Source organism: Pavona decussata, unplaced genomic scaffold, assembly GCF_977016875.1.
Source record: "Pavona decussata unplaced genomic scaffold, jaPavDecu1.1 SCAFFOLD_240, whole genome shotgun sequence".
Taxonomy (NCBI): Eukaryota; Metazoa; Cnidaria; class Anthozoa; order Scleractinia; family Agariciidae; genus Pavona; species Pavona decussata.
In genome coordinates this window covers 321,121-333,561 of record NW_028145645.1, presented here as the reverse complement: position 1 = coordinate 333,561, position 12,441 = coordinate 321,121, and the positions used below count along the sequence as shown (strand labels likewise).

At 38.4% G+C, this 12,441-nt stretch overlaps 1 protein-coding gene across 2 annotated transcripts; it reads right to left on the bottom strand.

The window, feature by feature from the left end:
- Positions 1 to 679: 679 nt before the first annotated feature.
- Positions 680 to 12,162, bottom strand: LOC146457565 (uncharacterized). Of its 2 annotated transcripts, none has more exons than XM_085091825.1 (5): positions 12,022 to 12,162; positions 5,355 to 5,407; positions 4,287 to 4,392; positions 2,404 to 2,607; positions 680 to 1,815 (listed from the first exon to the last, which is right to left on the bottom strand). In XM_085091825.1, exons 1-5 carry the CDS (start codon positions 12,104 to 12,106, stop codon positions 1,649 to 1,651), a joined length of 615 nt encoding a protein of 204 aa, XP_084947951.1. In that variant the 5' UTR covers positions 12,107 to 12,162; the 3' UTR covers positions 680 to 1,648. The 2 variants fall into 2 exon arrangements, with proteins under 2 accessions (XP_084947951.1, XP_084947950.1); XM_085091824.1 differs by having other exon boundaries at positions 5,355 to 5,410; positions 12,022 to 12,161.
- Between the last annotated feature and the right edge of the window lie 279 nt (positions 12,163 to 12,441).

Here is a 12,441-nt window from a genome sequence, read left to right as displayed (position 1 = left end):
TTATTCTCTACGTTCTTGGCTTTCAGACGTAGACGAAAAATATTGAGCTCAGAGCGCTGATTGTGATCGAAAACAATTTATTTTAATACAGTGTATTCAATCACAGGAAATCGGTGACCAAATAAACATTCAATATTGTGCTTCGCGAATTACATGTAAATAAACAGATTACTATAACAAGAAGAATGTATTGGTATTTTCTTGTGAGTGATGAATTATAATGCTGTTGATGAAAGAATTTTTTATGAACTACATTTCATTTTATAGAGCAAAAGATGTACTTATTACTGCAGTTCAAGCTTGAATAAATGCTATTTCTGGTAGAATTCATGGAATCATTTCCAACTAGTGTAGATAAATTACTCCGGTTCAAGTTGTAGAATTTATGATAAACCTCTGCTTCATTGACCGTTTGAAATTCCCTAGATTGTACTTAATATACGATTTTTGCAGACGGCATGAAACTGCGCCAAATCTCTCGCATTTCGCTTGCTTAAATCGCACCCGCTTGAAAATCTCTGATCGGCTCTTGCGAATAAAATAATTGAGCGAGTGTACCCCGACTGGGGAGAGGTTTGTCATGTGTTGTCACGTGATCAGCTCCAACCAGGGTCTCTCTCTCTCTCTCTCTCTCTCTCTCTCGCTGGGGCGGGAAGAAGAGAGACCCTGGGAACGAGGTTGAAAACTGATAAAGCTTGCACAATCAGGTAAATTTTAATTACAACACTTAGAGTGATTGCTGTTTGATTTACTAACACGACTTTACTGTGAATGAATCACTAAAAATATTGCGTTGTCTCATGTTAAAGAAATCAATAGGAAATTTGACGTTTGGCCGGGAGAGGTATATATGAAAAGATCTTCGTCGGTCCGTTATGTTGTATCAAATACATCAATAATATTTCAACTGAATACAAATCAGAGATCCATACAGGGTTGTTAGGGCACGGCGAAATTAAGCAACGAGCGCTCTCCTCGATACTCTGATCTTTTCAGTTTCCACGATTTAATTATCAGAATCCGGCTAAATTTATAAGAAAATAACACAGAGTGATACAACACACAAACGTTTTGTTACAATGCTCTCCGGCTAAGACGACTAACTGCTAATTCTGCATGTCAAAAAAAAATGTTATTTTGCCAATATTTTGGGAGAACGAGCAACTCAGCTATATGAAGTTAATCAATATTGACAGGCGAATGTTTCCACTGTACTTTCAAGGTCTCTTAAACGCCGAATAAACATAGAGAGGTTTTCAGTTGAGTATTTTCACATTTGCTCTGGTCTGTTTTACTACGCTCTTTGATTGGTTGGGAAGGTTCGCGCCATTTTCTCAACCAATGAGAAGCCAAACCAAAAACCAATCTCGAGTAGTTGCTCGCACGCGTTTTCCCGCGCTTGAAGCCAGTGACATGTATTGGCTTCGAATTCTGATTGGTTCATTGCGCTGTTCATGTCTGCTGTGATTGGTCATGCCGGGTAATTTCTTTGGTTTTGGTTTTACGACACTTAATTGAATGGCTCTGTTTAAACATATTTTCTATTTCTTTAGAAAGCAAACTATTTGAAATTCCCTGTGAGTACAGGTCACAATGTTGAAGAAATACATGTTTTGATCACACAAAAAGCGAGAAAAGGTAACATCTCCTAATATATATTCCAGTATGCTCGCTTATCTGCGGTCGACTGAGCACGCGAGGAGAAACTTCCTTTCCATACAGAACCAAAACGTCTCGCTGTGGCGCTTTGAATCCGAGACGCAGCTGCTTTAGTCATAGGATTTCTAACTCCCATCATAAGACCGTGTCTCTCACCTGTCAAAAAGTGGAAAAAAAAGTAATATGACTATAAATTTAACATTCAACACTCCAAACCAGGAGTAGCCGAGTCTTCGGACTGAATTAGACGAACCACCAATCCTCCGAAGTGGTTGTATGCGACCTCCGTATCGCGCACTAATCTCGTAATATAAAAGTTCTAATCATTTAACATTACCTGTGCCAACGCCTTAACGACTGTCTTAATTCTTTTGTACGTTTTAGGTTTCATGTGTGACAAGATATAAAATATAAAAGCACCGTTTGTGCCGCTCTGATCCTTCAGCTTAATTTTTAGATTCCAGAAGATATTATGGAACCGATCATTACGAGGTACTGTTAGATTTCCGCAAATTCTAGCTGACCTGGCCTTATCTCCATCGCTTTTTAAACGAAACTTTTCGTCTTTCAAAAGCATAAGGAATTCTTGTTTCTACGTAAGTAAATTAACTTTCGATGACAAATACCAGACAATGACACGCTAGTTTTTCCTAACAATTCAATCCGAATAACTGATCATGAGGTAATTAATGCACCCCCTAAATTGTACTAAACGGGAAAACGGCTGCATTTCACATACGATACCTGAAGAAGATCCAGAGGAACCGCTTTCGCAGCAGCAACAGCAGCAGAAGCAGTAATAGCAGATCTTTCCTATACAGCGAAAACACGCACCACAACAGCTGCAGCAGGCGTCACACCCACAGCAACAGTAGATTACACACCCCACTACCACCAGCAGCACAAAAGCCGCCACGGGAACAGCAATGAGGAGAAATTTGCCATTGACTACAAATAATAAACCACCAAAACATTAGTCTTGGATGGATGGATGGATGGATGGATGGATGGATGGATGGATGGATGGATGGATGGATGGATGGATGGATGGATGGATGGATGGATGGATGGCTGGCTGGATGGATGGATGGATGGATGGATGGATGGATGGATGGATGGACGGACGGACGGACGGATGGATGGAGTCTTTATTGAAAAATTCAGACTCAGCTGCAGACGTGAGTCTTTACAATCGAAATCATGAAAAAAATTGGGTGAATACAATTTTAAATCTACAAGATATATGAAAAAGAACAATTAAATATAATGCAATGTGATTACAAAAGTTTAAAAAGGCATCTGTTGATAAACGCATTTTTGTATCTTTCAGTTCTTATCTGGGGGAGTTGGAGTTCGTGCCCCCTTTTCTTAGTATTCTTGACCGTTTTGGCGACAACAATTCGTTTTGAGCCCCATGCAATTGAAACAAATAGGTTCAGATGCTATGGCGCCATGGACGGTGGGAAGGGGGGTTGGAAGAGAGGAGAGGGGGACGGAGAATTCTGTCGGTGCGAACCTTGAACGTGTATAAGGTTTTTAATATTTGAGCAAACGCCACCAAACCTTGGAAAATTTGTCGGAAACAATTTGATGTGCACGACAATCGAATTTTGGCAGGTAGGCTTATCACTGATCGAGAAGTTCCTGTTTTTAGAAACATGGGGAACTTTAGAAATATGAATTTTTTAGAAATATCTTTGCCAGATTTCTGGGGCTTTTTTTGGCTTTTTTTTTTTTTTTGAAATATTAAGTTTGCTGTAAGAAAATAAGTTTTGTTAATCTCTTTATCATTTTGGTGGTGTTTTTGGTCAATTTTAGTTATTCGCTGAAGTTTTAGGGAAATCCAATATGGCTGTCATATGGAAACCATGGCGTAATCCTCACGTCATGTGACATCATAACTCGATCCCTTTGTGGACCTCGTAGGAAACATCTTTGGGCGCTATTTTCTTTGTCATAGCTTTACTAATCTATCGCTGCACAAGCGCAGCTCTTAGTTTTCGCTTTTTAACCGCCGTTCTGAAACTGCTGGAAACTGAGGCAGCAACTGTAGGCTTGTCATAACACAGCCTCGTACTAAACAATGGTCAATTAAGGAAGTTTTCGTTATATGTGAGCTGTGCTGTGTATGGATATCAGATAATTGCTCTCCTTCGACGCATTTAACTTCCAGGGCGTTCCTTTTACGCACGGCTTAATTCTTTGTAAAGCAGGTGCATAATCATGGGGGAGGGGGGGGGGGGGGAGAGAAATCTGCCCACTAAGGCACAAGAAGACGAATAACAAACAAAACCCTGCCCTAAATTGGGGAAACTTAAGAGCATATGCATTTGAGATATATCCAGAAATGCACGCTCATGCATGAACAGTATGATAGACATCACAAAGTGTCCCCTACCCTTAATTCTTACTAAAACACAGATAATTCTGTCAAACATGAAGTCAAATGGAAACGACAAAAAGGTCTGTCTTATATAAAGTACCCAAAATCAGGGTTAGGTGCATTTCTGGACATTTAGGGGTAGGGGCGGAGAGGGAGGGTGGGTTAATACAAACTGATGCTCTCCAGAGACGTCGCTAGTTATTAATTTATTTCTATTGAATTTTGATAGCCTATCAGAACTCACCAAAGCACTGTTTATACTTCCAGTCCTGACCAGCACATTTGTTGTGTAAGGTGTCGTTGAACAGGTCAAATTTCATACACGTTTTCGTGCTTGCGCAGTAGGTACACTAAAAACAAAAGGAAAACGAGCAATCATTACGACTTTACACCTTTTGCTGTTCATTTACGCAAAATATAAATACTGTTGACGTAAATGAATGTATATTTTGCGTAAATGAACAGCAAAAGGTGTATTTCATATAGCATATGATTTAAGAAAGAAACAAAAGGATGCAAAATGTAAACCAGCCAGGTCATTGTCCATGAGCACTTTGGCGTTTTTACACCCTGTTTGGACGTCAAGTGTCTCAGATTAAACATTAGACATTCGATTCAATTTTTTACCTGTTGAAAATGTTAATCTTGAATTTCTTGATTTCTTTTATGTTAAACAATTCTTATGGGTTTCTGATTAAAAGGTTTAAAAGCGGCCATACGTACTTGGAGCGGTTTACATATGGTATTACTGTCCCCTTAACTGCTTAACCTATGATTCAGTATACGATCCCTGATTGATCGCAGACGGTATGAACACCTTTTAAACACTTTGAGTTTCTGGACACTGAGCAGGAGCTAGGTCACGTTGTACTCACTAAACCACTTCTCTCACAAATCATTAATGACAAAATAATCAGTAACTAACCCCCAGAAATAACATAGGAGTTTATTGACGGTATAGGACTTGTATTGCGGAATGTTCTCAAATCTCTCTTAATAACATACACGCACAGCATTTAATAATTTGTAAGTAGCGATCATTTTACAAAGATCATCCATCATTCTTTAACTCTTGAAACACTACGTCTAAAGGTAATAAATGCAAGAGAACCATGTAACTGGCATCTGATTTATTGGAACAATTAAAATGTCCAAGAGTAGTATGTCTGAGAAAAACACGGTCCTCTGTAAGGGAACAATTCCTTCATGAAATTTACAACACACCACCTTAATTCCGGCACCGCTCACGATTATGGCTATCGATGGTTCTTAGTTGTTAAAGATCATACAGAAGAAGTTTGAATAACCTTACCCCATCTTTGACACAGTCATCACATGTCTTGTTCGTGTTCTGGCTGCACTTGTCTTCTGAAAGAAAATAATACAACGGGAAAAACGCATATTGGGGCATGTTCTTTATGACATAGCAGACATAGTCAGAGAGACAAAGCAAAGGTTAATTTGCTGAAAGGCTTCCAATCAAGCTGTTGTTAACAATGATGTCCTTCGCGGCATCTGGTATTTTGCTTTTTGTTTCAGTTTTTCTTTAGCACGGTAAGCGACGTCGAGAAATGTACCAAGCAAGAATTTGTTAACGCGCGTGCTTAGCCATGCTAAAAACATTTTGCTATACGCATTCGTAGTTGTACTGTTTTCATGCACGTCACATATAGCTGCCAAGGAAAGCACATACACGTCCAAAACTGTCGATCTGATACTTATACAACACGAAAATATCAAAAGTCGATTAGCAGAGATCAACCTGCCCAAGTCAAATTAAAATTAAGTTAAATTAAATGTCATTATAAATAAAATTCTAATGTGCTTGCGGACGGTCGAATGGACAACATTACTGTCGAACCCCTCAGAAAAAGAGTTGACCACTTGAAAATTGCATCGCGTTATCTTCAAGAATGCGCGGAAAGATAAGTGAAGCCGTAACGTAAATTGCGTCGGATTTAGTTGTAAAGAAAGTCTATAGTTTGTTCAGGGTTAAACGTCATCTCTAAGTTTCATAGCATTGGAAAACCAATGGCCTTTCGTTTCCGAACTGAACGGGCAAACAAGACAAGACAAGGCAAGACAGGACAAGGCTGTGGTAAATAGGAGGAATAAAATTCTGTTCCCTTAAACTTTCTTGGTACTCGATCAAACTTGTTCTCTTATTATTACTTGGGACTCCAACTTTCATGTCGAAGATAATTTTGACATGCACTTCTGCAAAGAATAGGCCTTATCACGGTTTTCGACGCCATTTTGACGGGTAGGCAAACAGGCTTGAAATAACAGTGTTTGTATGGAAATCCGATGTCAAATAATTTTCATAAAACATCGCTTCTGGAAAATTCATGAATTGGAAACTTTCGGCACTAGGAAGAGAATTTTAAGAACAAAATTGGAGGGATGTAGCTGCAACAGAAAGCGTCCAGTCGTGTTTTGAACTTTCCGATACATTTCCCTGTATTTTTTCCCGCGAACTATTGTTAGTAGCAGTTCACGGCTGGTTCGCTATACAGACAAATGTATGGAAAGTTCAAAACACGACTGGACGCTTTCTGTCACAGCTACATCCCTCCAATTTTGTTCTTAAAATCCTTTTCCTAGTACCAAAAGTTTCTAATTCATGAATTTTTCAGAAGCGATGTTTTATAAAAATTATTTGACATTGGATTTCCATACAAACACTGTTATTTCGAGCCTGTTTGCCTACCCGTCAAAATGGCGTCGAAAACCGTGATAAGGCCTATTTCTGTGAATTGCTAGAATCTTTTAATCTATCTTACTCAACATGTTAATGAATCAATGCATCGTGCTGGTCACACCCTAATTGTTGATTGTTAATTTCATATTCGAAGAGAACAACCTTCCTTCAATCAACAATTACACCATGTAAATCTAAAATTATCCTTATAATTCTCACCTTGGATTGTTACGTTTCATGTTCATTTCGTTGTCACCGTTTATCATAATTAGCATCGCATTTTTGTCTACTTATTATAAATTCAGCTTCCAACGCTTTGTACATTAACTAACTGAAGATGACAGAAGTATCCGTGGAAACATGTTTTGTAGAATTACATTTGAGATTCTTCCTTTGGTTTTCAAATGCCTTGACGACATGGCGTCTCAGTCATGATATAGAGTTAATTAATGAGAAGCTGTATCTCCAAAAGTCTACCAAAGGTCGCATGGTGAGATCTAATTGTTCTTGCAAGTATTCCATCTATGTAGTTCTGAGAGCACGTGAATATTTCCTTATATAGTCTCACCGGTTCCAAATTATGGAATAACTTGCTGTTGGCACAGTGGCCAATATAAGTAAAAGTAATTCCATTCACACATTTAAAAAAGGATCGATTGAAAAGTTATTTATTCGGACTGTTTCTCACAAGTGGTTGTTATTGAATTTATAATTAATTATAATAAAGTTTCAATACATCGCGCGCGCTGATTGGTTGAAACAGAGTGGTTTATCAGAGTACAGGTGCACGGAGCAACGGTGTCACGCCATCAGCCGTTTGTGAAATTCCTGGACTTCTCTGTCGGTTTTATTTATTTATTTATTTATTTATTTATTATTATTATTATTATTATTATTATTTTTCGATCCAGACGTCTTTTATAACCTAGAAAACGAAAACGAGCTCTAAGGCCATGCCCACATGTATCCGGAAATTTTTTTTCCGTAAATATTTTCTTGCGGATGCAAAAATTTTTGCGTCCACACGCAGCGTATTCGAATCGTTTTCAGCCGTCCACACGTATCCGATTGTATCCGGAAATTTTCTGATTTGCTGTAGTGCCAAGTTCTAAAATTCTCTCTCCATTCTTCTTCGATCATTGTGCCATTGATAAAATTGTCCCACCATGCGCTTGTCCTTCCTGGTCGCGTCCAGAATTGCCTTCGGTGATGGTTCCCTCTTTTTTTTTTGACTTTATGATGCCCACTGTTCATTGATAACAATCTCAAAACATCCTGTCGATCTCTAATGTATTGGTTGTGTAAATTTATCACAGCTGCATTTATCTGAACGCATGATATCAAACTAGAAATCAGAGCAACTAACAAAGAAGCTACAACCTTGCTGTACGCCATGTTTGTTTATAATGCTCGCCGTGAAGACTGGATCCAAGAGAATGACGAAAGCGTATTCGAAAATTTCCGGATATGACCGTCCACACGTATACGTATTCGTATCAGATAAAAAAATTTCCACTCTGGAGAGCGTTTTCAAAAATTTCCGGATACGGCAGGAAAATACGCTGGATACGTGTGGACGCAAGCCGTATTCGTAAAAAAAATTGCGTTTTAACAAATTTCCGGATACGTGTTGACGACGCCTTAGTTTCAAATGAATGGACATAGACCATCCTGTGCGCATGCAAGGTAAAAAACACTACAAATAACACGGTGACTGAAAGTGAAATTTCCGAAGAAGTTAGCGACTAAACCAAAGAGCCAAGTACAAATATAAACAAACAGAGATTTCCAAACATGTCAATCACTGAAATTGACGAAATGACATCGAAGGCAGAGACAAACACTAAAGATAACATAAAATGGACAGCGCAAGTTTTAGAACGAAAGATGTAAAAATGTCTCAAGCTTAAAAACACTGAAAAGCAGTGTTAAAAGATCCCGTAAACGCTTGTTAGCTTTATTCTCATACAGAAAGATCAAACAAAAAATTGAGAAAATTGAAAATTTTATTAGCTAGTGAATACACAAATATATAAGATTACAAGATCCTTACATTTTCCGTGTAAGTTCCATCACTGCACATCATGGCCACCTCCGCTCAACGTGGTGAAGCAAGCCTCAGAATTTTTTTAACGCCCGCCCTTCGAGTGAACAACAAACAGCCTGCCGGTTCAAATATCCTCTCCGGAGCATTGAGTGGGCGGCCACAGCAGTCACAGAAGCCCTTTTCCTAACGGTGTCATAAGTTCGAGCAATCCTGTAATCTTGCTCCCGTGAATTCATTCACAAAACACAGCGCAGCAGTTGGTTTATTACCGGCCGCAAGCTTTAAGCAGTTTTTTTCGAATTGCCATGTTAATAACGTCCAGATTTTCATGAGTCACAAATCCACCGGATTTCAATGAACATTTTACTTTTCCATCCTGATTTTTAAAAGGGAAAACCGAAGGAGCGCTGACGCTGCTGGCGTTACATTCGAACCGAGCAAAGTTTGTAAACTTTGGACGCTTTCCATTCGACGAAATTTTCGAAAATTCAGGTGGGAATCGAAGGGAACAGGATCTTTTCCGGAAAAGATTTTCGAAAATTTAGGACAACCTTTTCAGTGTTCCCGAAAAGTGGAAATTTCGGTATTTTCGACAATTCTCGTGTTCCGTTGAAAAGCTTCCAGTCGAACTGTTCTCCAGTCTCCTCGCGTGCATGATTTACTCTTTGGATGAAAACAAAATGACGACTGCGAGTTACTAATGTTCCGTGTGCGGGTATGCTATAATAACCTTGAGGCATTGCTTCAACACTCGTGTACCGTTATTTACGATGGTAAGTTTAAATGATATTTAAAGAACAATTGAATTTGTTGGATTTTGTATTAAGGCGTACATTTATTATTTTATCGGTAAAAACACGAGTAATGCATCAATTTTCCCGCCATTAAAACACCCGCCATTTTGAACATATTCGTTACTGTAAGCGGCGTCAAGAAGCCTGGGGCAAAAACTTACAACGTGACGACCGACAATAAGCCCGCTCCATTCGAGACCGAAATTTCCGAAAATTCAAACCGAACTTGAAATTTTTGGTGAATGGAAACCACCCTTTGATGCCTTGTTTAGACATGTCTGACAGCTTTCGTCTTGTTCAACCAATCTAATCATTTGAAACATTCTAACAAGGATTGTGATTAGCTTATTTTAGCGTGCTTTATCAGAGTACAGATGCACGCTGACACCACATCTGTTCGTTCGGAAAATTAAGTTTGTTTCGAAAATGAGGGTGAATGCGTGGGGAAATAAAAGAATTCTTTATCATAAAACAAATAAAGAAGCCACTGTGCTCTGTTCTGTTGTAAAGCACTTAGGAAGCGGTTGGAGCACTCACGAAGTAGGGAGAAACACTCGACTTCGTCTCGTGTTTCCCCCTACACTTCCTTCGTGCTCTAGCCGCTTCCTGCGTGCTTTACAACAGCACAGAGCACAGTCGAGGCTTCTTTATTTGTTAATTAATGAATGAACATAATTTTTTTATTGTACTTTGTCTCTTTTTGCTTCTTATTCTCGGTTTTCACTGTCACGCCATTGAAAAAAAAAATCGAAACCATTCCATGAATGAAGTCAAGAAATCGACATGGTATAGAGGATAAATAAATAAGGCATCTGTCCAAGTGTCAGGTCTGTGCGGCATTCCGTACTCGAGTTATTTGACAAAATGTTCCACATAAATTTATAGAGCTTCGTATGGAGACGCCATGTTTGTGTCCCTCTGAGGGGCACAAACATGGCGGCCGGAAATACGAAAAAACATCTGGAGTTCACTTTTGCCAGAATGGAGGTTTGTTTGCCCTTGTGAATTTTCGAATGTTTAGATTAATATTTCTCCTCAAACTTAAATTGTTTAGAATGCTGAAAATCACCCGAAGAGTCATTTTTAAGATACGGAAAAGCTCTGTCACGGCCGTCCTCCTTATGTCACGCACGATGGAAACTCGGAAATTGAAACTGTTCTATTTTCAAAAGGAAGCACGACATTGAGCTAAGAAATTGTGAACAGACATATTTTTAGGTAATCTTTACTTTAATGAAGGTAAAAATTTTGTAGGCCTCCCAGTTTTGAATTCTAGAATTTGGTGACGTCACGTGAAAACCGAGAATATGCATTTACATTTACATCGTGCGTGTATTAGTTTATTTCGTAAATTTACAATAGATAATTATCTGAGTTTTTTTTATATTTTTGTTATTTGATTGAAAAGCGCCTTGAACTCTGTGCGCTATATATATGAAACTTAATTAAATGATAACTAATTAAAATTCTGCATAAGAATCCGACCAGATCAAGCTGTATAAACTGACAAAAAAAGTTACACCAATTATATGTGTTTAAAGAAGGCACAAAGCGATCTGGGAGCACAGGAGACGACAGTTTTTAAATACTTTGCTTTGACTTCCTGCACAAATGTTTGCAAACTAAAACAGTGAGCTTTAATTAGTTTTCCTGTAACTACATACCATGACAGATTTCCTATCAGTCACGTTACACTTCAGTTATCATGAAAATCGTTATTTTGCATTGGTCGGCTGAATTTAACAGAAAAATATTTAAAGCATTCCAGTCAGTCTGATTCATACAAACATTATCATAAAGGTCTTATTTGGTTTCAAACCTCGAACATTGCAAGACAAAACAAAACTGAGTAAGAGAAGTTCAAGAATAACCAGCTTGGCATGACTGAACGAAATACAACGCGTTGCTATAACAATAATGATCAGATCAAAAAATCTTCGCAACGCTCTAGGTCTCCGAAATGTTTCGAGGTTCGATACATGGTTTAAACTATATTTAGGAGCCGCAATATTTAATCCCGCACCATCCTCTAATAAAAGAATCATGTATGACGTAACATCTGTTAATTGTGAGTGGTTTGTCTGTCTAACCAAAAAATTTAAAACAAAATAACACAAATCTATTGTAAAACGGTGCGTTGAGGTGAGCTATATGTATGGCTACTGTAAAGGTGTGAAAGAAAAGACGCCCTATTTTAAAACATTGTTACGTACAGAGGTTGCATTTATAAAACTTTAAAATCAAATTTATGAACGTAAACAGGCAGAAAATCGACTCCAGCGTTTTCTCGCTGTGCTTTTGATACAACCAGTACGACGTACCATAGACAACGTTAGCCCGCATCACCAAGCCAACTGAGACAGCCAGCAGTCATATTAATTAGCGATAGTGCTCTTTTTATCATTCATTAAAATGACCACAAACTCCCAAAACTTACCAGCTTGAACCTCGAGATAACAGAGCTGAAGAAAATATAATGCAGAAATGAAAATCATCATCGAGAATTTACTTGAACCAAACATAGCTGTAATTTGTTGTCAGCGTGATGCGGCTGTGCGATAATATATGAGAAACAGATTTGCTTTCACGAACGTTTTCATTGACCACGTGACTTTATACGAATAATCGATAGTCGGATCTGAACGCAGTTCGTTCACAGGCGGCTACTCAACTTTTACTTTTATATTTTAAAAGTATATACATATACATTTAAGCTCGCGAATGGCTCATTTTTTAATTGTTTTAATTTTGGTTGTAGTTAACCTGAAAACTACGTTCCCGGAAACTGGCCTTTCCATTCTCAGCATCAGAGGCATCATCAGCTTATCACGTGACCATGAAGTGCATTCGATTTCTC

Coding starts and splice junctions, on each gene's coding strand:
- LOC146457565 (XM_085091824.1), bottom strand. CDS start 12,106: ATGTTTGGTTCAAGTAAATTCTCGATGATGATTTTCATTTCTGCATTA. Junction 4,393..5,354: donor ATGACTGTGTCAAAGATGGG/GTAAGGTTATTC, acceptor TTTTGTTTTTAG/TGTACCTACTGCGCAAGCAC. Junction 1,816..2,403: donor TTCCTCTGGATCTTCTTCAG/GTATCGTATGTG, acceptor ACTTTTTGACAG/GTGAGAGACACGGTCTTATG.